The 27,314-nt window shown below is 31.4% G+C and overlaps 2 protein-coding genes across 7 annotated transcripts in view; one reads left to right on the forward strand and one right to left on the reverse strand.

Annotated features, from left to right (window-relative positions):
- The window catches only part of LOC126698260 (disease resistance protein Roq1-like), a 45,077-nt gene extending 34,573 nt beyond the window's left edge, over nt 1-10,504 (reverse strand). Inside the window, exons 1-8 of one of the 6 annotated variants that reach the window (XR_007646421.1) lie at nt 10,199-10,504; nt 9,200-9,704; nt 5,341-6,433; nt 4,777-5,070; nt 3,914-4,570; nt 3,291-3,453; nt 2,999-3,055; nt 38-339 (exon numbers count right to left, since the gene is read on the reverse strand). Coding sequence is in view for 3 of the 6 variants with exons in the window: in XM_050395366.1 (XP_050251323.1) it covers nt 3,012-3,055; nt 3,291-3,825; nt 3,914-4,570; nt 4,777-5,070; nt 5,341-6,433; nt 9,200-9,699 (3,123 nt within the window). In the remaining 3 variants the exon portion in view is untranslated. Of the gene's footprint in view, nt 1-37; nt 340-2,835; nt 3,056-3,290; nt 3,837-3,913; nt 4,571-4,776; nt 5,071-5,340; nt 6,434-9,199; nt 9,705-10,198 lie in introns of those variants that run through there. The other 5 variants (XR_007646420.1, XR_007646419.1, XM_050395366.1 and 2 more) reach the window with 5 other exon arrangements.
- The window catches only part of LOC126698261 (protein TRANSPARENT TESTA GLABRA 1), a 67,786-nt gene extending 42,564 nt beyond the window's left edge, over nt 1-25,222 (forward strand). The window contains exon 2 of the mRNA XM_050395369.1: nt 25,167-25,222. The gene's annotated coding sequence lies outside the window, so the exon portion shown is untranslated. The remainder of the gene's footprint in view (nt 1-25,166) is intronic.
- Nucleotides 25,223-27,314: the final 2,092 nt, after the last annotated feature.

The raw sequence follows: 27,314 nt of genomic DNA on the forward strand, positions 1-27,314 counted from the left end.
ACTCTAGAGTGCCAGAGCTGGGGTAAATTATGCGTACCTTAGTTAGTGAGGGTATTGGGGCTTTTATAGTAGTAGAGGGTTGACATCTTTTCCTTGGTTTAGAAATCTTTTCCTTATAGGAGTCCTTATGAGTGTATTTTGCGGATCCCTTTCCTTGTAGGAGTCTTTCTAAGCGTGGAGCACAAGATATTTCCTTATATACGCATGCCTGGAGGCCAAGTAAGGTTATGTCAGAATCGTCAGTCTCGTGCATATCCTTCAGCTTAGTGTCTTTAGCTTCCCATCTCCTCCCAAGTTGACCTTGTCAGCTTCGAGCTGTAGACTCCTTACTATGGTCACCTGTCAATGTCCACAAGTAAGACCGATGGGTTTGTTTGGTACGTCACTCTATGCCTTTTTTGTTAGTGAGTATTCATATTTGCAATCCCCCCCCCCCCCCCCAAATTTAGATTTAATTCAAGCAAGTAAAAAATTGTGCATAATCTATACTTTTTTTTTTAATAAGTAAAATTGTGCATAATCTATGAATGACAGCCATCTCCTACACTTTATGCCATGGACTTGAGCATTAACCTACAATAGAAGAGTCATACACAACAAACAGAACAGCATAAATATATAATGATTTGCATAAAAAAATAAGTTTTAAAGAACATGCTTCATCACTGGCTTTTTCATAGATTCTGACCTAGATCCATCTTCAAAAATTATAACATGCCAAGTGCAATAATTGGCTATGAAAGACATTATGACACAAAGGTATTATTAGCATGAACATGAGATTACATAATTATATACATCATCTAGGATGACAACTGCAACATAGGTCCATATTCATCTGCCTTCAAAACTAAAACTTCCCATTTGGGTGCTTGATAAGAATTCATATAGTACTTAATAGACTTATTCTACCAATATGGCTAACAAATGTACCTCAGAAACTCACAACTTGGCCATTTCAAATTAGTTTTTCATTTTTTCATGAATAAAAAGCCTATAAGGAAAGAACAAAAGAACAAATTTGCCAAATTATGGGATTGCCCATATCTTGATCAAAACAATTTGGGACCTATGACATCGACTCCACATCACCAATTGAAATTAAATCATTTGTAGCCACACAAAAGAAGATATAACTAAATCTTGTTGTTCTTGGTTATACATTTCACCCTTGGAAAAATAAAATTTTAAGTTAATGCTTGGCTGATCATATAGATTGATTGATAAAAAGTAGTTGCTTCTAAACGTCTCCAAAATTCACAACTCATGCTCTTTGTAAAGTTGTGATTTCCAACTAGATTTTGTTGGCTTTAATTCCATGCCAAATTTTATTGTAATTTCTTCAATCATTTCCCTATATTTATGTGGGTTTATTTGTGAGGGATGAGTGTGAGAGATTGGTGAAGGATTAAGCTTCAAAAATGAATCAGTGCAATTCACGACTAGCTCGCGATAAGAGTAACCTGTGAAAGGCCATGTGTGAAGCACATGACTGGAAGCTGAAGAGTTACGCCAAACTGTCAAGTTTTCAAGTAGCTCACGAGAAGGGCCATCTTGCGAGGTACCCGTGAAACTCTCTATTTGGCAAAAAGATAAAGTGCTTACCAAATTCTTTACCCACACTATAAATTCCCTCATTACCCACAAATTGTAAGGTGTGCTTTTCAGAGAGAAAACCCTAGCAAATAGACTTGAGAGTTAGAGATTGTTATATCCATAATCATCTACACATTTCCTTGTAGTTTTCCTCTACTCCTACCTCTCCATCTCTACAATCTTGAGAGGTTCTTAGCTCAAACACTTACCACACCCAATTTGAGTGTTAAGTGAAGTTTTGGTGCTGTTCGAAAGTATTAAAAGGAGCCATTTAGTGATGGATGTAATTGGGCTGAATTGCGAGATCCAAAAAGTTAGAGAAGACAAGACTCCGAGAAGTCTGTTGGTAGCAGAAGCTTGGAGGGCTCAAGTGCATGGGGTAGACTAGGCTTGGAGGGTCTTTTGTTATTCATGTACTCCAACTTAATTCTCTAGCATGGATCGATTTCAATTTGGAGGGCCACGGAGAGGTTTTTCGTCAAGTTCTATGGTTTCCTTTTCTATAACATGTCTTGGTGTTATCTTGCGTATGCATTTCTCTTCCCTACTCTTTAAGCTTTTATTTTATTGTTCATAGTGGATGGATATGGCTTAGAGTAGTGTTATTGTTTTACTGCGCATATTTACTCTTGTTTCGCACTTTGTTAAGTTTGAGTAAAAGCAATCTAGCCGTAATTTTTAATTTGTGGTCTGAACAAGCTTGTGTGTTACCTGAAAGTATTGCTTGTATACCATTCGATAATAGTAGGCTTAATTGAACATCATTTATGAAAATCATAATAACAGATATGGACTAGAACCCCTTTCAAAAAGAAAAGAAAAGACCCCACTCTATTGTCATTATGAAACAAGATACAAGGATATCTCACTTGAATACATTTCCAAATCATTATAACTGAAACCATTTATAAATTCAATACAACATATCGAGATATCTAAAAAATAAAATAGTTATGCTGACAGAAATGCTTATGCACATCCAGTAGCAGTAGCCTCAACTGAAATTCAAACTATGAAAATCTTCACTATTTAGCACTAGTCGAAGTACAAGTAAGACATAAGTGTCATCTTCTAGAGACATCAATTGTTATCATGTGCATATATGTGAAAACTTGAGTTAGTATGGTACTATAATTAAAACAATAATAATAATATTTCACTCATCAATAATCAGTATAATTGGAGTTCCTCCATGTCCTTTCTAGAAGGCATAGCACCAATGATTACGAAGAATAGACATGGTAGAGAAGGAAGTTCTATGCAGTCTCTAATTTTGACATTTCAAAAATTTATGATGAAAATTTCTCTTATTTTTTCTAGCATTACACAAGGTGAATATGAAAATTATCATAATACTTGAACAATTACAAATGGGATGCCATAATAGGGCAGAACCATCTACCTTAGCAAAATCCTTAAAGTTCATCATCATCATCATCATCATCATCATCATCACCAACTGCATATATGTGAAAACCTAAGTTAGTATGATAATAATAATAATTTAAGTTTAATTTTAAGGAACTCAAAAAGTTTAGGGTGATTGGGATTGCTTGCACGTGGTGAGCCGAAAGAAGAAAAAGAAAAATGACTTGACTTACTTGCTAGTGACGAAACTAGTTGTATATTTAGAAAGAAAATAAGATACAATAGGATTGGACATTAATGGGAAGGATGGTTGAGATGGTCATTACCAGTTAATTTATAGATGGGTACTTCTTCCCCAAAGCTCTCAATCAAACATTGTGCACTTGTTTGGTTGAACTCATCCACATCTTGCTTGTATAACGAACTAAACCCACAATCAAACACATCAATGCCAATGGTACTTCGATTGGTCTCAAATGTAACCTTAATCTGACAGCATTTACCATTCCCAACAATAGCAAACCACTCATCACTAGACAAATACAATAGGCAAATACTGTTTTCAAGACGTATCAAGGTAGTAAAAAGTTCAAAGGCCCAGTAATTTTGAGGCATATCACCAAGGGCTATCACACGAGCTCTAATATCATATTCACACCCTATCATACATGTTGCCCAGAGAGCGAATCCTATCCATTTACTATTATACCAATTTGAAGGCAGCTCTATGTTTATTGAATTCCTCACTTTTTGAATAAAAAATGACGGAATAATTACAAGAAATTTAGTTCTTGATCCCTCCTTTTCCCTTTTTGAAGAAGTTCCATAAATGGTTTTCCGACAAAGGAGTCCATCCTGTACCTAAAACACAACTATTGCTATCTGTTATTATTTAACAATGAGAGAGAGAGAGAGAGAGAGAGAGAGAGAGAGAGAGAGAAGAGATTACCTGTAGGAAATGGAACAATATTTTAAATTCCCCTCGAATGCTTCTCTTATCATACGGACACCGCTGGGAGAGAGGTTGTGACCAACTACGCAGTTTAACCAACGCTAGTGACCATTTTAGAGAATCACAACCTTGAGCTTCTATAACTCTTACGGTTGATGGAAGCCTTGGCAAAGATTTTAGTTTTGTGCAAAAGGAAAGACCGAGTTTTTCAAGTGACCTCAAATTATGCATATTTCTAGGAAGACATTTGAGATCATTGCACGAACTTAGATCTAATTTTGTAAGGGCAATCAAACACTCGATTGATGAGGGTTCTACTTTCTTAATACCAGTCCCACCCAAATTGAGTTCTGATAGGCTTTTCATAATTCTAGTAAATTTCGGAAATGAATTGATTTTTGAGCAGTGATGAAGGTCAAGAACCGTAAGGGATTGCATTTTAGCAGACATGTCGGGAAGATCAGTAAGAGATTTGCAGTATTTCAGATGTAAATACCTAAGCTTGCTGAGTTTTCCAATAGATGGGTGGATCTCAACCAATCGAGGGCAGTTAGAAAGGTTTAGTTTCTCAAGTATCGGAACACCTGAAAAGTCAGGTGTCCTCATAAGGTAGAAGGAACTACTAAGATCAATGAACTTTAACTTGAATGAAAGCTGTTTCCAAAAAAAAAAAAAAAAAAAAAAGTTTCCATTAAACGTAGAAGTTAATTTTATAAGTAAGGAATTCTTTTAAATTAAAACAGCTTTATAAATGAAAGGAGGAAGCTCAAATACGCTGGGAGTATATTTGTATTTGTAGCCACACTTAAAGAAACGAGAAATAATAAATAATAGAAAGGGTGTTAAAAGAACAAAATTACCATTACTCCTTGCCAAAGATATTCCAAATAGCTGTGCCGCAATTCAAGATGAACAAGCTCCATTGGTTGGGAACTGCATGACAAACATTTTAAAGGACAGTAGTCCCATAAAAGATGTCTTAGCGTATTAGGAACATCAAGATGTCTATGATCAATAGGAAAACGTAAGATGTCCGTCTGATTAATTATCATCAATCTAAGATTAGACATCTTTGATAACACTTCAAGAAATTCTTCAAATTTGAAATCCACTTTCTTGAAACGAATGACTATGGCTTCAATTGCATTTGTTGCCTAAGATTTCAAAAGCAAAGGATTGGTAATTTGCACAATCATCATTGACAATATATTATTATTGTTTTCAAAATATAAGAAATCATCATTGACAATATATTAGCATGGTAAATGAATGTTTTATTCTTGATTTCGTTACATAAATACTTAGGTAACCACTTACCAATTGGAATTTTATTTTAAAGAACTAATTTATTGAACAAAATTATGTAACTTTACCTACTCAATCATATTCACTGAAATAAATTATAGCTTTGTCATTTTTCTTACCATATTGTCCTTCAATACATGATGCAATTCATTATTAAGCCACAGCCTCCTCTGCTTTCCAAGATTTCCATTTGATTCAAAACGAACAATTTTTTCACCCATTTCTTGTAGTAGATCATGCATCCCCAAATGTTCGTTGTCGTCCACAGATAGGAGAGATTTTTCCACAAGAACACTTATACCAATTCTTGCATTAAAACCACAATTCTCTAATATATATATTACTTCATTTAATTTCCAATGTCTGAAGAAACATGCAATATCTAAGAATATTTCCTTCCACATTTCCTCTAGTCCATTGTAACTTATTTTAAGTATATTAAATATTTCTCCTTTAGTTTTTTTAAAACTGGGCAATGCACTTTGCCATTCATCTATTGTTCTTCCAACCAAAAAGGAACCCAAAGTAACAAGAGCTAATGGAAGGCCATTAGAATATTTCACAACTTCTTGGGAGAGTTGCAAATAACCTTTTTTGGGTTGCTCATTTTCGAAGGCTTTCAAACAAAAAAGTTTTAAAGCATCATCATTATTTAATCCATTGGGATTATATCTTTTATGCACTCTATGTTGGATTAACACATGTTCATCTCTAGTTGTTATAATGATCTTACTCCCCAATCCAAACCAATCATGCCCTCCAGCCAATTTTTGTAATTGGTCCACATGGTCAACATCATCTATAACAAGTAGAACTTTTTTACGACATAACCTTTTCTCGATTATGTCAACTCCATCATAAACATTGTTTATAAGTATACTTTTGTCCTTCAAAATGTCTACAAGAAGTTGCTGTTGTAATTTAGGCAAACCGTGGTTTTTTGAATCTTCCCTAACATTAGCAATAAAGCTAGAACCTTCAAATTCATTACGAAATTTATCATAAACAACTCTAGCAAGAGTTGTCTTTCCCAAACCCCCCATACCATAAATCCCTATCATGCAAATATCTTTCTCAAGACTTAAATACAAAGGGATAAATTTCGCCAGAGTAGATTCTATTCCTATGAATTTTTTAGTAATGCTTGAGGATTTAAAACTCAATTTCTCCATCATCTCTTTCACAACGTCTTGGATAAATTCGAACTCATGCCTGTGAAGAAGATAGAAAATAATAATGTGATGGTCCAAACCAATTATAAAACTTCAGGGGAGAAAGAAAAATATTTAGCAAGGGTATTCCTTGGGAGTTATCTTTTCATGAATTAGTCAGCTAATTTTCTTAGGTTAGCAATGATATTAGATCCACTAAATCCAAATTCTATTTCATCTAGAGATACATTGATTGAGGAAAAAATTAAGCATCTCATTTCATGCTTGATTATTGAGAGAAACCTTATTGGAATATTTTAAGTTGAACATGCTAAATATAAATGTTTAGGACTGTTTGGGGTTACTTGAGTACCAAATATTAATAACAATGGCAATACTCAAATTTTCCAAATCAGACAATTGAAAATTATTTGTATACGGGTAAATGAGTGAAGAGGAGGTATTGGTTTCTATAAATAAAAAATAAAATTTAATGATTTATACCTTTGTGCCAACACAAACACAAGCTTTTACTTCTTTAGGGTTTGTTTGGTTGGAGAGGTGGAAAAGTGGGAGGATAGAAAATGGTGAGAGGATGGAAAAGTGGGAGGATAAAAGAAATTTTAATTTCTCTCATTTTTGTTTAGTTGGGAGTGGAAAAGTGGAGGGATGGAAAAAATGAGTTTGTATAAATTTACTCATACATCCTTGTTAAAAAATGATGGCAAATTAAAATAAAAAAGTGACAAACAATGAAAAAAAATGCAATCACCCAATTTATTAAAAAAATTAAAAATATGTCCCAAAAAATCATGTCTAGTTAAACCCAAAAAAAAAAAAAAAAAAAAAAAAGGAAGAAGAAGAAGAAGAAAAACAAAGCAACTATCACACCCACAACCCAAGAAATCAAAAAAAGAAAAAAGAAAAAAAAGGCAACGTCCAGGAAAGGAAAAAAAAAAAAAAATTGAAAAAAGGAAGAGGCAATTGCCCACGAAAGAATAACAAAAAGAGAGAGAAGAAGAAGAAGAAGAAGAAGAAGAAGAAGAAGAACAAAAAAAGGAATTGGACGAATTGCCCACATGCAAGTGCACATAAGCATTTTTGCCTATTAAACAGCCCCATTTTCTCGCTTCAATTTTCTCTCCATTTTGGGGAGAAAACTTTTTGGTGGGCCCAGAGAGAAAACACTCGGCCCCCACAATTTATTTTTCCTTTCTCCCCACCCAACCAAACACACCCCAAAAAAGTTTTCCTTCCCATTTTCTCTCCAAAGTTTTCCATCCACCATATTTCACCTTCAAACAAACACACCCTTAGTCAAGGCCCAAAGGTATGTGATGTTTCTCTTTGAAGAGACAATATCATTCAAAAACACCGTAATATCAGTGATAAACTCCTCAAAGTTTTAGAAATATTTTTTTTAAACCTAAATAATGAATGAGCCAAAATTAAATCTTTAAGGAAATAATTGGCTTGCCCACCCTGAATACAAAATATAACTTGGCAAAAGGTAATTTTGGATGGTTGCATCATGTTGAGTTATAAAAGTGTTATAATTCTCCAAAATTTCACTTTGATTGACTTCAAGTACTAAGGATCAAATCTTGAAAAATTTATAGAACTTTTCCTATGAAATGAATGCTCCATTTATTTTGACATAAAATATCTATTAGAAAATTGACTTGTTGTCATGTATATGGTTGCAACATTTAAAATATTTTCTATTGTTTGTCTTACACGAAATATATATATATATATATACATCTTTTTAATTCCAAATAATATATGAACAAAAATTTTCATTGACAAAAATATATTCCAAAAGGTAAAACATTTTGTATTTTTTGGGCCATTTAGGAGCCTCAAATGTGAATATCAACCCTGAAGTCTAAATTTATTCATAAAATTAAGTGGAAAGTCACCGGTTTAATTATTAAAAAAAATGGCATTTGGAAAAAAATCAACAGTTAGTCAATACCGGTCAACTGCCAATTAATGGCGGTTAATAATCCAACCGTAGTGATAGTTTCTAAAGTTGCAGAGTTTATTTGTATTGTAATGATTTGTCAAAGTTTTTTTTTTTTTTTTTTGAGAAATTTACAGTTTAAACACACACACACAGGGGAATTGGGAATGAACCTTTAATGTTTTGGAAAACCTTTTTATGTTCTGTTCGACTAGTTTTCGTTTATTACTGAACACATTTTCTATGAAATTACATTTTATGCCATATCAAACAATATAATATGCAAAAGAGAATAAAGCTTTCCACTTAAATAAGTGGAAGCAAAAGAGCCAGCCATTGCCATAGCCATAGGCCATCTAATCATGTTGAGTTATCACGTCACTTAATAATGGATCATCTCTTCATGGTGGTATAATTAGTTGCCTTGATTCTCAAAAAAAAAAAAAAAATAGTTTCCTTAATTACAGTCATTGAAAAAAATGTTACATATCAAGAATTTTCATAGGCAGCTTTGACAAGAAGTATTTAAGAAAAACAATATAAACAGTTAATGTCAGTAGATTTATAATTCACAAAACGTGATATATATATATATATATATACATTCCTGAATCAAGTAATTCCATTTTGATCTTTTCAGAGAGCTTCCCTAAGCCCAAAAGCCGGTATCTCAAACTCAAACTGTTTATAAGTGATAATTTTTATATATCAGCAGATTCAGTACCACTTCTACTGTTCCCATAAATTTAACAGAATTTTAAACAGCATACCATGATGTAGTTCAATCCATGCATATTATGATATATTCTCATAGCTAATTATGTGCTTCATGGTATATCATTTGAAATTTATGGAAATTACCTATTTTGTAGAGGCCAACCAGTGATACTAGCCACTTCTTTTAAAGCAGCTCTCCATGTTTCCACCTCCTCTATGCTAACCTCAAAGCATTTTTGGTGTTCAATAAAGGCTTGTTCAAAAGGTCCTGTTTGTTTCTTAACATCAGATGGTTCTACATCGTAGAAAATTGGCAAAACTATCAGCTCTATTTTCTTTCTGCATTCGTTAATCTTGGCAAGCTCTCTCAAGCACCACTTAGAAAATGCATAGTTTTTTGAGAAAATGATGATAGCAATCTGTGATTCTTCTATTGCTTCGAAGAGCTCAGAAATATATTGTCCTCTCTCAAGTCCTTCTTCATCCCTAAAAATAATAATGCCCTTTTGCTTCAAAGCAGCATATAAATGATCGGTAAAATTTTTGCGGGTATCAATACCCCTAAAACTTAGAAATACGTCATATTGGCACTGACGTGTTGAAGAAGAAGATGGTGATAGCAATGACTCTCTTTTACACTTCATTGAAGCTGTTGGAAATTTAGATAAAAGAAGTACAACCAATTAAAAATAAAGGAAAAAAAATTAAGACAAAAATAATTAAATTAGGGATGAAGACAACGATGTGATGTGGGATTTTAATTTCAGGCAGGGGGTGAAAGGATAATAATAAAAAGAGATGATTGACTGTTAAAACTTAAAAATGAGAACTTACCCATTTGAGAGAAATAATTGAATAGATTTTTTTTTTTTTTTTTTTTTTAAATACTAGGGAATTTAAGCACTCTTATAAAAACTCCAATCTTAGAAAGCAAACTTCTGTTTGTTGCTTATTCATTCATTTCATATGTAATAAGAAAACCAACTCGAGGTTTAATTCTTGAAACAATCAAAAGTTGAAACTCTTGCTTCACAGCAATTAGGAAGAAGAAAACAATTTGATATGGATTTTTCATTTCAAGGAAAAAAAAAATGAAAGGAAAGAAATAAAAGGGATGAATATGTGTGAAAAAGGACAACTTACAGATTTGGAAATTGAAATAGAGTAGACTAGCAATGATTGATTGTAATGCTCGAAAGTTTCGTTTTGAACAGAGGAAAAGAAGATCTGAAGACGAGGAAGATTAAAAAAGAAATTCAACTAATCACTACCGCTGTGCCGCATGGTGAGGGGAACAAATTAAAAGAGACGAAGACGAAGTTGAGACATGAGAGAGTCTTAAAAAACTGAGAAGAAAGAAGCTGTGTAAGGTGTAAACTGTGAGGAAGTATTAAACAAATATATGGGAAAGTGAGGAACAGAGGTGGTCAAGTGGGTGGGAGGCTTGGGAATAGGAAAAACTAGTCGCTAACCCGTGCGATGCACGGGATAGTTAAACAAAATTTATACACATTCACTTTTATTGGTACAATCATTTGAAAATAATTCTAACTAATACCCAAATGTAAGAGACACATTGACTTACTATTTAAAGTAGTCTTCTGAAGAATTTACACATATTGTGCAACTGAGCCTTAATTTCTCATCAACAATAAAAACATGGAAATTCAAAACATTGAAAGAAAATAAAAATTACAACAATTAATTCCATTATCTTTCATGCTATACTTTGTAATTGTACGGAATTAAGTCAACTCAATTTAAGTAGTTGTAATAAAATTGGCTTCTACTATTATCTATTCTATAGAGATATGAACATATTGGATTTCTCAAACAATTACCGGTATTGCAATAAAATGATTTATTATTGAAAATAAGAAATAAAGAAAATCTGTCTATAGCTTAAGAAACACAATATAATAAAATTAAAGAGATAAAATTTTCGGAGGACAAAATATTATAGATAATTTTAGAAACAGATTATACACTTAAAAGGGTTAGTAATTTATAGCACTTACCCCCCCACTATTAATATACAGATACTAAGTGCGGTCGTCGTAACCCTTTGAAAGAACCTTCCCCAATTGGACCCTATCAAAAAAAAAAAAAAAAAAAAAAAAAAAAAACACCCAATTAACAAAATTGATCCAAAAGGGTCTAAAAAGCACATAAAATCAATTCAAAAAACAAAAATATGAGACAAAGTAATTACTTTCCGCTGCCAATGAAATCGTCTTTTGTATTGCTGTTCCAAACTGCAACACTTATCTCTCTAAGGCTTTCAATTAACGAAAACACAAACTTTTCTTGGAATACTGGAGTATTATGACTATCTATACACACAAAAAAAAAAAACAAAATCAGCATAACTCACTATAACTCTATAGAAGCCTCAAAAATATAAAGAGAAATTAAAGGGGTTGAATTTGATATTTACGTTTGGAGAGAGAGAGTTTGCAGAAACTGTGACTTTATATTTCTTAATTTGAGAGAGGGGTAAGGTTGCTAGGGTTTTGAGGGTAAGGTTGCTAGGGTTTTAAGATGTTATAATGTTTTTATTTTTATTTTTTAAATATTGTGCTGACGTGAAAAATTGTGGTGTCAGCAGAAGTTTCGATTTTATATATATATTTGAAAGGAAGGTTCGAAGGTAGTTTTTATTTGCTGAAAAGCAAACTTGTTCTTAAAAAAAAAAAAAAAAAATCTGTTTATTGCTTGATAACACAAAAGTCGTTGATAACAACACTTTCTTACTCCTTCCCTTTATTTCTTTTTAAATATATATATATATATATATATATTATATAAAATTAAGCCTTAAACTTTTGATTGATCTTTCCACAATTTTTCCACATCAGTATTTTTTTTATTTGATTTAATTCTTTTGATTTTATAGTTCTTAGAAAATTTGAGGAGGGAAGAGAGAGTCCTAACAGGAGTCTCTCTCTCTCTCTCTTTTTTCCTTAATCCTAAAGTCTTTTTTTTTTATGTGAGTGTTTTTTTTTTTTTTGAAACCTAAAGTGAGTCCTTTTTTTTTTCTTTTTCTTTTTTTAATTATACTGTGAGGTCTAATAAAAAAAAATTATTTTTTAATCTTAATTCTAACGTAAGTCTCACAAAAAGTCAAAAAACTTCATTTTTATATTATATATAGATAATAATAATGAAGTGGCAAGCTTTAAGAATATGAGAATGCAATTTGTAGATCTACTATCAAGATAACATATATTAGATTGGTAATAGATAGTAGATTTAATTGCAGTTGAGTATTATGTGAAGTCATCACCATAGAATAGCCTACGCTGGGATGTATTATGTGAAACTAATGATATGAAAGAAAAAGAATTTTTCTAAACCATTATATTGAACAAAAAATTACTTATTTTTGTTCATTTTCAAGTTATACATTTTTTTTTTAAGTCTAGTCATAGAACTTTAAGCAAAATAAATACTTTTAATTTTTATTTAACTATCCCATGGTATTATTTGTTATTATTATTATTTAAATTGATAAAGGAGAGACAATGATTTCGTGGTAACTAGCAACATGTCAATGTCTTTTTAAATTTCCTTTTTTCAATCAGATTTGGTGGAGGCATACCGCATATGAGAGATTTCCATATCTACAAGGAAGTTTCCTCCCTAGTTTCCTCGTTCAAAGAATTGAAGATGAAAAAAATAAAATAAAAAACTTTTTATTTAGATAAAATTTAATGGTAAAATATAAAAGGGTAAATTATAGTCAACATCTCTAAGGTTTGAGATAAAGCTAAACAAGTTTAAAACATTTTAGAACTAACCGATTTGGTCCCTAAACCATATATTAAATGCAACAATTTTATTTCTAAGAGCATATGGTTTAGGGACCAAATTGGTTATTTTTGAAATATTTTGAACCTGTTTGGTATTAGTTCAAACCTTAGGGTGCAGACTGAAATTTACTCAAATATAAAATTATCATTAGATTTAATTTGTGATATTATTAAAACTCTTAAAGAGTACAAAGGTCACATAAAGCCATTTGAATTTATTTTCTCTTGCTTTCATCTCCGTCCCTTTTTTGTTTATTTATTTTTTTATTTATCAACTTCCTTCTTCATTTCTAATTTTATTAATTTATTTATATTTAAATAAAAATTAATTGTTATTTCTCTCTCATAGGTTATTCATACACTTTATATATATAAAATATGTTGAGTAGAATCATGTGGTAAAATTTCACATTAAATGATAATGAAAATAGTGAATGATCATAATAATATAATTTGATCCAAACTTGTAAACATAGGTTTTTAAATTAAATGGTGTACTTTTCTATTACATTTCATGCTCAATTGGAATTTATTATTTTTCCTATTCGTGTGTGTTTTCACAATTTTACATCTATCTTTCAGTCAAGTCAACCACACTTTTACTTGTTTAGTTTTGTTGTGCGCTTTTTCCACACCCCCCCCCCCCCCCAAAAAAAAAAAAAAAAACTTTCTATAGGCCACAATGCAGATTGAAGTACAAGGCCTTAATGATATATGCATCCCATAATTAATGTATGGAAATAGTATATTAATTAAATAATAACGAAGCTCGAATAAGGATCCCATCTCTCTTAGTAAGGGAATGAATAATCTTTTCAAAGTTTAGAGGTCCTGCCAAAGAAATATTAAAGGGTCCATTTGGATATAATTTATTTTGCTGAAAACTAAAAATACTGTAGCAAAATAATTTTTAAATGTGTAAATAGTATCGTGGGATCCATTTTTAATATTTTTTCTGAATAAAGTGGTTGTCGGTTCCGTGAACAGTGTGTGAACAATGATGAACAGTGACTTTGTCCCCTAAAGCTGAAACGCGTGCCAAAAAAAAAAAAAAAAAAAAAAAAAAAAAAAGAAGAAGAAGAAGAAGAAGGAAACGTGAAATGACTAAACGCAGACGCAAAATAAGTTGATTCCAAACACTGCCTTAATAGTGATACTTGTCCAGTAGGGTTAAAAAATCTTTAGATATGATAAACTGTGTAAAATAGTTACTGACAACGTAAAAAAAAACAAATTGAGTAAAGCTAAAAATTGCCAATACAGTCTTCACCTAGACTATATTACACAAAAAAAGGCATGTTCAATTTTTTAATTATTTGAGAATCATCTCTCTTCCTTAAGCTACTCATTTAATCCCCCCCCCCCCCACCCCAATAAATAAATAGATAAATAAATAAATAAAAACTTGTGATTTGTATAAAATAAACAGTGACTAGGGACATTTTGGTTCAGTGATTTTTGTTACTTATTTGTGAAAGTTGCTCCCATAATGGAAGATTATTGTACTAGTTCGCAAGAAGAAACTGTCACATGGCTAGGAGACAAGAAGACAAGTGCAATCAAAGGGTAAAATATGCAATCTTGTTGTCTATAATTTGTTGTTCAAAAATTTTCAAAGTGCAAAAACAGTATATGCATGCCACTGCAAACATTATAATTTCTATTAATTAATTATTAGTTAATGGATTGCCCACCATATGTTTGATTAGAATTGCCAAAGAGACTACAAAGTAAAAACAATTTGACTTGAAAGAACAAAGAATGGCAAGAAAATGAAATTAGAGTAGAGTAGTAGTGATTGATTGTAATGCTCGAAATCCAGTTGAAACAAAGCCGGATCCAATTGGTATTAGATATCTATTGCCTGTTATTTATTTCTTCTAGTCCATGATTTTGTGTCCACAACTTCCATATCTCCTGTTTCAAGTCAACTCAAGTCAAACTACTCTTTCTGGGCAGTCTCAAATTTCTCACATATTTTTATATTGACTTTGACTATGAATTTTAAAATTTTAATTGTTGAATTATATGTTTTTTATTATATCATTTATGCTTGCAAAATTTTAAGAAAATTAAAGATCAATTGTTATGTCATCAAACAAATGTTAAAATTTTAAGTTTTTGTGATCTAAAATTGTGTATAAAAAACAAGTTTATTGATCGAAAAGTAAATAATATCCGATTTGAACCAAATTTAGTATGTATGTGAATAATATAAGGAACATAAAATTTAACAGTTAAATTTTCAAAATTAACACCTAAAAAGGTAATATTCAAGAAGTTTAAAGAGTTTTTTTGAGAGAAAGTTTGTTAGTCTCAAATGGCCTTTTACATTACTTTTTTTAAAAATGTATTTTAGCGTGGCACAAAAGTCATTGACTAGTATTACACTACTTTCTTAATTCGAAAAATTTTGGTGCCACACCATTGGCCATAAAATTGGCCACAACTCACCCATGTGGCAAGTTGTGGTTGGTGGAGGGGTGTCCCACCATCACCCCTCCACTAACCACAACTCGCCACATGGGCGAGTTGTGGCCAATGGTGTAACACCAAAATTACTTTCTTAGTCCTTCACTTTATTGCTTTTTATTTACTTATTATTTTTTAAATCAATAAAGGAGGGATAGTACAGAGACAACATTTTCGTGGTAACCAGCTACGAGCGTATGTCTGTTTAAATTTCCTTTTTTCAGTCAGTTGTGGTAGGGGGCGGTAGTATGAGAGATTTCCATCTGTTATCTATAAGGAAGTTTCCTCCCTAGTTTCACTGAAGAAGAAAAAATAAAAATAAAAACTTTAAATTTAAATCAACTTTTACGTCCTTCTCAATAAGAATAAAAGATTAGCCAATTACCAATCTAAATCACACTCTACAGGGTCCTGATGAAGCATCTGGTAGTGGTAGACTAGTAATCCTATCGATCCACCTATCTCTGTACATAGTTGGCATTGCTTAGCAATAATGCCATATTTGATTGGTCCTCCTACAATGCTGCAGTTGTCTACACACTTTCACTATTTCACACAATATGTGGGTGAAAATAGCCAAATACCACTTTTTGGCAAAATTTGTGGCAAACTAGCATTATTATGAAAATATTTAGCAATTTACCACTTTTTTAGTACTTGAGTTCCAAAAAATCGAGTTCTAAATAGTACTCGAGTTCAGTGAACTTGAGTTCCTAGTGAGTCGCCAACGTATCACTACTGACCTGGAATTTGTGTAATTAAGAAAAATAATGTGGTGCTCAATATTAGTGAAATCGAGTATCTCTTTATAGTACTCAAGCTTAGTGCAGTCAAGTACCTTTTTTTTTTTTTTCACTTGTTCTACTTTTTGTTTCCGATGGAATGACTTGAATAGTCAAACTTAGTGGCTTGACATTAGCCAACAAACCATTAAATGGCTTGCATGCCCATGTCAGAAAGATGCATGATATTCAAGAAGTTTCATGCATGAAGAAATGTAAGAGCTTGCATTAAATGTTCTTTATGAATTGTCAGAGAAGATGGCCAGGAACAATACCTAACATGCAAACCAAATCCATGCAACTTTTCATTTGGCCAAAATGGATGACACCTTGGCCATAAATGCTTGCCATTTTCTTTGACTTGACAAATTTCATGTCGGTGTAACTATTGATATTTTGGATGAAATTTGCCTATAAACAGATGGTGAATTTGAGAGAAGATACAAGAGTGAGTTCCTACGAGAGATTAAAAAAAAAAGAAAAGAAAAACAAGGTACTCGATTGTATGAAGCTCGAGTACTATAAAGAAGTACACGATTTCAGTAATATCAAGTACCACATTATTTTTTTAATTACACAAATTCTAGGTTAGCAATGCCACGCTGGCGACTCACTAGGAACTTGAGTTCACTAAACTCGAGTACTAAAAGGGTGGTAGTTTGCTAAATATTTTCGAAACAGTGCTAGTTTGCCACAAATTTTGCCAAAATGTGGTATTTGGCTATTTTCACCCAATATGTGTACACACATATAGAAGTGATATTTTAATTTTTGGGTTCGATTAATGTGTGCTTTTAGGACACACATTAATCATCTATTTTTGTGATTGGGGGTGTACAGTGTGTCTATGAAGCTCTATTTAAATTTCCTTGAATTCAATTAGATGTGGTGGGGACGTACCACGTGTGAGAGATTTCCATATCCATAAGGAAGTTTCCTCCCTTGTCTCCTCGTTTAGAGAATTGAAAGAAAAAAAAAAATTGATTTAACTAAAATTTTATGGTTAAATATAAATGGTAAATTACAGTCAACACCTTTGAAGTTTGAGATAAAGCAAAACAAGTTCAAAACATTTTAGAACTAACCGATTTGGTCCCTGAACCATATGCTAAATACAACCATTTCATTTCCAAGAGCATATAGTTTAGGGACCAAATTGGTTTTTTTGAAATATTTTGGACCTGCTTGGTATTAGCTCAAACCTCAGGGTACCGACTGTAATTTACTCAAATATAAAATTACCATTAGATTTTTTGATTCTATTAAAACTCTTAAAGAACACAAAGGTCACATAAAGCCATTTGAATTTATTTGCTCTTTGTTTCATCTCCATCCCCCCTTTTTTTTGTTTATTTATTTTTTATTTATTAACTTCCTTTTTCATTTCTAATTTTATTAATATATTTATTTTTAAATAAAAATTAATTGTTATTCCTCTATTATAGGTTATTCATACACTTTATATATATAATATGTTGAGTAGATATGTGTGGATAAAATTTCACATTAAATGATAATGAAAATAGTGAATTACGGTTATAATATAAATTGATTCAAACTTGTAAACTTAGGTTTTTAAATTAAATGGTGTACTTTCTATTATATTTCATGCTCAATTTGGAATCTGTTATTTCTCTTATTCATGTGTGTTTTCACAATTTTACATCTATCTTTCAGTCAAGTCAACCACACTTTTTCTTCTTTAGTTTAGTCAAGCACTTTTTCTACCCCCCCCCCCCAACTTTCTTACTCATTTGCTTTACACCTTTTTTTTTTTTTTTTTTGCTTTATTGTTTTATTATTATTATTATTATTATTATTATTATTTTTAAATCAATAGAGGAGGACAAACCGACAAAGAATTCCTCTTGAGATTTTTTTTTTTTGAATGAAAAATGAAGTTTTTGGGGGTGAATTTATGGACTCCACTACGCAACGGCAAGAGTAATATCAAATGTATCACTGGGGTGAGGCTATCTAGAGGGAACAACATCTTTGTTGAAGTGTCACTACTCGAACCATTAGCAAGAATGTTTTTACATGTTAATATTCATACTTTAATAGTGTCTTATTGTAAGGAATGCAGTTCTCTTTTGTGTTTAGTTCCTCATCCTTTAATTGGATAACATACTCTTACTAGTAGGATGTAGGTGTAGTTCATGTATTTTGGACCAATGAAAGCTAATTGTTATAGAGTGTTCACCATTCCCACTTTAAATTCTTGTTTATCCTAATTGAACCTTATTGATTGCCCTTCACTTCATTTACTAATGCTGTCTCTTGAGCTCTTAACTATGGTTTGTAGAGAAAACGATCTTATTGGATTCCGCCTAACTCAATGGGTACCAGGGCAATAAATTTTTTTTTTTTTTTTTTTTTTTTTAACAAAGTTATGTTTGGAGTCTTAGGTTTCAATCCTTAATAGAAATATGACATGTATCATTGTCATGTATAATGCATATGGCTCACTCAGTTCATTGGGTTAAGTGATTGCACATGAAAGAGACACGCCAAACTTTTTTCATTTTCATTTTTATTCTTGTATCTTCTCTCAAATTCACCATCTATTTATAGCCAAATTTCAGCCGAAATATCAATAGTTACACCGACATGAAACTTGTCAAGTCAAAGAAAATGGCAAGCATTTATGGCCAAAGTGTCATCCATTTTGGCCAAATGAAAAGAAGCATGGATTTGGTTTGCATGTTAGGTATTGTTCCTGGCCATCTTCTTTGACAATTCATAAAGAACATTTAATGCAAGCTCTTACATTTCTTCATGCATGAAACTTCTTGAATATCATGCATCTTTCTGATATGGGCATGCAAGCCATTTAATGGTTTGTTGGCTAATGTCAAGCCACTAAGTTTGACTATTCAAGCTATTCCATCGGAAACAAAAAGTAGAAAAAGTGAAAAAAAAAAAAGAAAAAGAAAAAGAAGGTACTCGATTGTATGAAGCTCGAGTACTGTAAAGAGATACTCGATTTCGCTAATATCGAACACCACATTATTTTTCTTAATTACACAAATTCCAGGTCGGTAGTGCTACGTTAGCGACTCACTAGGAACTCGAGTTCATTGAACTTGAGTACTATTTAGAACTCGATTTTTTGAACTCAAGTACTAAAAAAGTGGTAAATTGCTAAATATTTTCAAAACAATGCTAGTTTGCCACAAATTTTGCCAAAATGTGGTATTTGGCTATTTTCATCCAATATGTGTACATACATATAGAAGTGATATTTTAATTTTTGGGTTCGATTAATGTGTGCTTTTAGGACACACATTAATCATCTATTTTTGTGATTGGGGGTGTACAGCATGTCTACGAAGCTCTGTTTAAATTTCCTTGAATTCAATTAGATGTGGTGTGGGGCGTACCACGTGTGAGAGATTTCCATATCCATAAGGAAGTTTGCTCCGTTGTCTCCTCGTTTAGAGAATTGAAAGAAAAAAAAATTTATTTAGCTAAAATTTTATGGTTAAATATAAATGGTAAATTACAATCAGCACCTTTGAGGTTTGAGATAAAGCAAAACAAGTTCAAAACATTTCAGAACTAACCGATTTGGTCCCTGAACCATATGCTAAATACAACCATTTCATTTCCAAGAGCATATAGTTTAGGGTCCAAATTGGTTATTTTTCAAATATTTTGGACCTGCTTGGTATTAGCTTAAACCTCAAGGTATCGACTGTAATTTACTCAAGTATAAAATTACCATTAGATTTTGTGATTCTATTAAAACTCTTAAAGAACACAAAGGTCACATAAAGGCATTTGAATTTATTTGCTCTTTGTTTCATCTCCATCCCCCTTTTTTTTTGTTTATTTCTTTTTTATTTATTAACTTCCTTCTTCATTTCTAATTTTATTAATGTATTTATTTTTAAATAAAAATTAATTGTTATTCCTCTATTATAGGTTATTCATACACTTTATATATATATAATATGTTGAGTAGATATGTGTGGATAAAATTTCACATTAAATGATAATGAAAATAGTGAATGATCGTTATAATATAAATTGATTCAAACTTGTAAACTTAGGTTTTTAAATTAAATGGTGTACTTTCTATTATATTTCTTGCTCAATTTGGAATCTGTGATTTCTCTTATTCATGTGTGTTTTCACAATTTTACATCTATCTTTCAGTCAAGTCAACCACACTTTTTCTTCTTTAGTTTAGTCAAGCACTTTTTCTACCCCTCCCCCCCCCCCCCCCAAATTTCTTACTCATTTGCTTTACACCTTTTTTTTTTTTTTTGCTTTATTGTTTTATTATTATTATTATTATTATTATTATTTTTAAATCAATAGAGGAGGACAAACCGACAAAGAATTCCTCTTGAGATTTTTTTTTTTTGAATGAAAAATGAAGTTTTTGGGGGTGAATTTATGGACTCCACTACGCAATGGCAAGAGTAATATCAAATGTATCACTGGGGTGAGGCTATCTAGAGGGAACAACATCTTTGTTGAAGTGTCACTACTTGAACCATTAGCAAGAATGTTTTTACATGTTAATATTCATACTTTAATAGTGTCTTATTGTAAGGAATGCAGTTCTCTTTTGTGTTTAGTTCCTCATCCTTTAATTGGATAACATACTCTTACTAGTAGGATGTAGGTGTAGTTCATGTATTTTGGACCAATGAAAGCTAATTGTTATAGAGTGTTCACCATTCCCACTTTAGATTCTTGTTTATCCTGATTGAACCTTATTGATTGCCCTTCACTTCATTTACTAATGCTGTCTCTTGAGCTCTCAACTATGGTTTGTAGAGAAAACGATCTTATTGGACTCCACCTAACTCAATGGGAACCAGGGCAATAATTTTTTTTTTTTTTTTTTAACAAAGTTATGTTTGGAGTCTTAGGTTTCAATCCTTAATAGATATATGACATGTATCATTGTCATGTATAATGCATATGGCTCACTTAGTTCATTGGGTTAAGTGATTGCACATGAAAGAGACACGTCAAACTTTTTTTCATTTTCATTTTTATTCTTGTATCTTCTCTCAAATTCACCATCTATTTATAGCCAAATTTCAGCCGAAATATCAATAGTTACACCGACATGAAACTTGTCAAGTCAAAGAAAATGGCAAGCATTTATGGCCAAAGTGTCATCCATTTTGGCCAAATGAAAAGAAGCATGGATTTGGTTTGCATGTTAGGTATTGTTCCTGGCCATCTTCTTTGACAATTCATAAAGAACATTTAATGCAAGCTCTTACATTTCTTCATGCATGAAACTTCTTGAATATCATGCACCTTTCTGAGATGGGCATGCAAGCCATTTAATGGTTTGTTGGCTAATGTCAAGCCACTAAGTTTGACTATTCAAGCCATTCCATCGGAAACAAAAAGTAGAAAAAGTGAAAAAAAAAGAAAAAGAAAAATAAGGTACTCGATTGTATGAAGCTCGAGTACTATAAAGAGATACTCGATTTCGCTAATATCGAACACCACATTATTTTTCTTAATTACACAAATTCCAGGTCGGTAGTGCTACGTTAGCGACTCACTAGGAACTCGAGTTCACTGAACTCGAGTACTATTTAGAACTCGATTTTTTGAACTCAAGTACTAAAAAAGTGGTAAATTGCTAAATATTTTCAAAACAATGCTAGTTTGCCACAAATTTTGCCAAAATGTGGTATTTGGCTATTTTCACCCAATATGTGTACATACATATAGAAGTGATATTTTAATTTTTGGGTTTGATTAATGTGTGCTTTTAGGACACACATTAATCATCTATTTTTGTGATTGGGGGTGTACAGCGTGTCTATGAAGCTCTGTTTAAATTTCCTTGAATTCAATTAGATGTGGGGGAGCGTACCACGTGTGAGAGATTTCCATATCCATAAGGAAGTTTGCTCCCTTGTCTCCTCGTTTAGAGAATTGAAAGAAAAAAAAAATTATTTTGCTAAAATTTTATGGTTAAATATAAATGGTAAATTACAGTCAGCACCTTTGAGGTTTGAGATAAAGCAAAACAAGTTCAAAACATTTCAGAACTAACCGATTTGGTCCCTGAACCATATGCTAAATACAACCATTTCATTTCCAAGAGCATATAGTTTAGGGTCCAAATTGGTTATTTTTCAAATATTTTGGACCTGCTTGGTATTAGCTTAAACCTCAAGGTATCGACTGTAATTTACTCAAATATAAAATTACCATTAGATTTTGTGATTCTATTAAAACTCTTAAAGAACACAAAGGTCACATAAAGGCATTTGAATTTATTTGCTCTTTGTTTCATCTCCATCCCCCTTTCTTTGTTTATTTCTTTTTTATTTATTAACTTCCTTCTTCATTTCTAATTTTATTAATGTATTTATTTTTAAATAAAAATTAATTGTTATTCCTCTATTATAGGTTATTCATACACTTTATATATATAATATGTCGAGTAGATATGTGTGGATAAAATTTCACATTAAATGATAATGAAAATAGTGAATGATCGTTATAATATAAATTGATTCAAACTTGTAAACTTAGGTTTTTAAATTAAATGGTGTACTTTCTATTATATTTCATGCTCAATTTGGAATCTGTGATTTCTCTTATTCATGTGTGTTTTCACAATTTTACACCTATCTTTCAGTCAAGTCAACCACACTTTTTCTTCTTTAGTTTAGTCAAGCACTTTTTCTACCCCTCCCCCCCCCCCCCCCCCAACTTTCTTACTCATTTGCTTTACACCTTTTTTTTTTTTTTTTGCTTTATTGTTTTTTTATTATTATTATTATTATTATTATTATTTTTAAATCAATAGAGGAGGACAAACCAACAAAGAATTCCTCTTGAGATTTTTTTTTTTGAATGAAAAATAAAGTTTTTGGGGGTGAATTTTTGGACTCCACTACATGACGGCAAGAGTAATATCAAATGTATCACTGGGGTGAGGCTATCTTAGTCCTTCACTTTATTGCTTTTTTATTTTTATTTTTATTTTTTAAATTGATAAAGGAGGATAGTACAGAGACATAATTTTCGTGGTAACCAGCTATGAGTTTATGTATGTTTAAATTTCCTTTTTTCAATCAGATGTAGTGGAGGCGTACCACGTATGAGAGATTTTCATATCTACAAGAAAGTTTCCTCCCTAGTCTTCTTGTTTATAGAATTGAAGAAGAAAAAATAAAAAAAAAAATAAAAACTTTTTATTTAGCTAAAATTTTATGGGAAAATATAATAGGGTAAATTACAGTAAGCACTTTTAAGGTTTGAGATAAAGCTAAAGAAGTCCAAAACATTTCAAAACTAGTTAATTTGGTCCTTGAAGTATATGTTAAATACAACAATTTCATTTCTAATAGCAAATTGGATATTTTTAAAATATTTTAGACTTGCTTGGTATTAACTCAAACTTCAGGATTCTGACGGTAATTTACTCAAATATAAAATTATCATTAGATTTTGTGATACAATTAAAACCCTTAAAAGAGTACAAAAGTCACATAAAGCCATTTGAATTTATTTGCTCTTGCTTTCATCTCCATACCCTTTTTTGCTTGTTTATTTATTTATTTTTTATTTATCAACTTCCTTTTTCATTTCTAATTTTATTAATTTATTTATTTTTAAATAAAAATTAATTGTTATTTCTCTGTTATAGGCTATTCATACACTTTATATATATATATATATATATATATATATTTATTTATTTATAACTCTTTGATGGCAGATAGTTGGTGTGTGTAACTGTGTGCCACTGCCCTCTCTCTTGTCTTTTCATTTTTGAGTTATAGACATTTGACCATGTACTTCTTAGTAAAATTAATTGGTTATAATGCCATATATATTGGGCTAGACAAAGATTAGCATTTTTAAAGACTATCAAAAAATAATAATTAAAAAAATTAAGGTGAATTCTAACAACTCAAGCACTGCAACCCAACTAACCCTTAATCCATTATTTCAGCTAACAGAAATTAAAAGCATAAATTTAAGAATTAATGGACACGTGGCATAATTTTATTGTTCCATAGTGTGGTGCAGATAAAATGGTCAAAAAGATTTTGATTGAAGCCGAAAAAGGTAAGCCCCTTGCAATTTCTAAGGTGCTGGGGCATTGAATGATTGTGCAGACGCGTAAAAGAAAAAGATAGCCGCACTTGTCTACACACTTTCACCCGCAATTGTTAGTTTTTTTTTTCCCATTTCTAATAAAATTTGAAGAGCTTAAAAAGAAACTCTGTTAGTATGCTTTTTCCGTTACTTTTTTTAAAAAAAAAAGGTTTTTAGTCATTGTCTACATCTTTTTTTTTACTCCTTCACTTTATTGCTTTTTTATTTTTATAAATATTTTTTAAATTGCTAAAGAAGGAATTGTACAAAAACACCGTATTTTCGTGGTAACCAACTATGATGTTTATGAAGGTCTATTTAAATTTCTTTGAATTCAATCAATTGTGGTGGGGGCGTACTGCTTGTGAGTGATTTCCATATCTACAAGGAAGTTTCCTCCCTAGTCTCCTTGTTCATAGAATTGAAAGAAAAAATATAAATAAATTTTTTTTTTCCCATTTATAATAAAATTTGATGAGTTTGAAGAGAAACTCTGTTAGTTGACTTTTTCCATAACTATTTTTTCAAAAGTTTTTTAGCATGGCACAAAAGTCATTGATTAGATCATTTTTTTACTCCTTCACTTTATAACTTTTTTATTTTTTATAATTATTTTTTAAATTGATAAATAAGGGACAATACAGAGATATAGTATTTTCATGGTAACAAGCTATGATGTCTATGAAGCTCTATTTAAATTTCCTTGAATTCAATCAGATGTGGTGGGGGCGTCCGCGTGTAAGAGATTTCCATATCTACAAGGAAGTTTCCTCCCTAATCTGCTCGTTCTGAGAATTGAAAGAAAAAATATAAATAAAAACTTTTTATTTAGCTAAAATTTTATGGTTAAATATAAAATGTTAATATTCCTACTTTAACAATGTATTAATTATCCTAAATGCTCTCATTGCTTATTGGATAAGTTTGCATCTTCCCGTCGTGCAGATTCCTTAATGGTGGCGAGGATGGTTTGCAACCTAATAGCCTTGCCCTGGGCTTGATTTATATCCTTACATTATAGCTAGTGGACGAAAATATCTCCTGTTACTAGTGAGGGATCTCTTGATTCTCTTGTAATGTAAGGAACGCAGGTCTCTTCTGTGTTAAGTTCCTCATCAATTAATTGGATAACATACTCTTACTAGTAGGATGTAGGTGCACTTCATGTATTTTAGACCAATGAAAGCTAACTGTTATAGAGTGTTCACCATTCCCACTTTAGATTATTGTTTATCCTACTTGAACCTTATTGATTGCCCTTAACTTCATTTAGTGATGCTGTCTTTTGAACTCTCAACTATGGAGAAAACGATCTTGTTGGACTCCACTTAACTCATGTGGAATCAGGGTAATAAATTTTTTTAGACTAAAGTTATTTTTGTAACTTTAGGCTTCAGCCCTTCATAAAAATATGACACATATCCTTATCATGTATAATGTATATGACTGACTTGGTTAGTTGGGTTAATTGAGTCATGTGCAACGCACATGAAGAAACATAAGTTATCTTTTATTGAGGGTTGAAGTCTAAAGCTTCAAAGCTAAACTTTTTTCATTTTTATTTCTGATTGGTAACTAGGGGTTTGGATTATAGACATAGGGCATCACAAGTATGCCATTACCTATCACTTGAACCCCCTAAGAATTAGGGTAATAGATGAGTGTACTGATCAGTAGAATCCACTAAAAAAGGTTGTGAGGTGGAGTAAAACTAAAAAGTTGTGGAGGGTGGAATGAATAAAACTACTCCGAACAAAACAACAAACAAATTTCATACGTATTTTTTATTTTTCATATTTTTCACCACATTTGAGGTAACATATCGTGGCTACTGCTGTAACATAAATTTTATATGAGATTATCACTAATAATATTTTCTTTTTACACCAATTACAATCTATGACCTCATATAATTGTGAAATTTGTTATGTATCCAAACTTATTGAATGAACAAAGTAATTTAAATCGCTTTCTTAAACTCCATTTATTTTTAAGTACAATTTTTATGACGTCTTTTTTTTTTTTTTTATTGTATATATTTAAAATTTTAAGGAACCAACAAAAGATGGGTTTTCATTAAAACTAGTGTAAATGAGATGGATCCAGCGAAAGTTGTTCAATACGGATCAGGCCTAAAAGCCAACTTTTACATCCTTCAATAAGATATTAAGAATAAAAAGATTAGCCGATTAATTTTTTTGTATCTACCGGGTCAAAACCTCTCTCCGTACACTTTACAGGCCCTAAAGCAAAGCCTATTACAATTTCTAAGGTGGCTGGGCATCGCTTAACAATGAAGCCTAGCCAATGTATGATTGGTTGTGAAATCGCGTACAACGCCACGTAGTTGTCTACACACTTTCACTGTAAGTCTGTACAAGTTACAGTCACAGCCTTAAATAATTGTTGGTTCTTCCTATCTATTAATGGATGCTACGATTTAGCAATTGATCGTGCAAAGAAAGCAACTTTACTTTACTCTCTTCTCAGTTCTCACTCTCAAGAGTCTAGCTAGTAGTCTTTTTTTTTTTTTTTTGGGCATTCTTTGCTGAAAAGCCAAACTTGTATAATTTAAAACACTAATTTTTTATATTATTAAAACATTTTATTCATTAATCTATATAATTTATCTATTATAGTAAAAAGTAATAACAATATTTTTTTATTAATTATTCTAATATATATATATATATATTGGCGCATAACTCCAAAATGGTACACCGGCTCACACCGGTACCGGAATATTACATGTAGGTAAAAATTCACATTAAATAATAATGAAAATAGTGAATGATAATTATAATATAATTTGATCCAAACTTGTAAGCTTAGTATTTTAAATTAAATGGTGTACTTTCTATTAAATTTCATGCTCAATTGGAATCTATTACTTCTTTAGTTTAATCAAACACTTTTTCCAGTCCCTCCCCCCAGTTTCTTACTCATTTGCTTTATTTATTATTATTATTTTTTAATTACAAATGAAGTCCCCCTCGTACTATGTGCGATATTAGCAAATAATATTTACTGTGCGCGTTGGGCTCTGTTAGTGTTACCACTCCCTTTTTGACCTTTTCTTTATCCTTTTAAAAA

Source organism: Quercus robur, chromosome 9 (genome assembly GCF_932294415.1).
Source record: "Quercus robur chromosome 9, dhQueRobu3.1, whole genome shotgun sequence".
Classification (NCBI taxonomy): Eukaryota; Viridiplantae; Streptophyta; class Magnoliopsida; order Fagales; family Fagaceae; genus Quercus; species Quercus robur.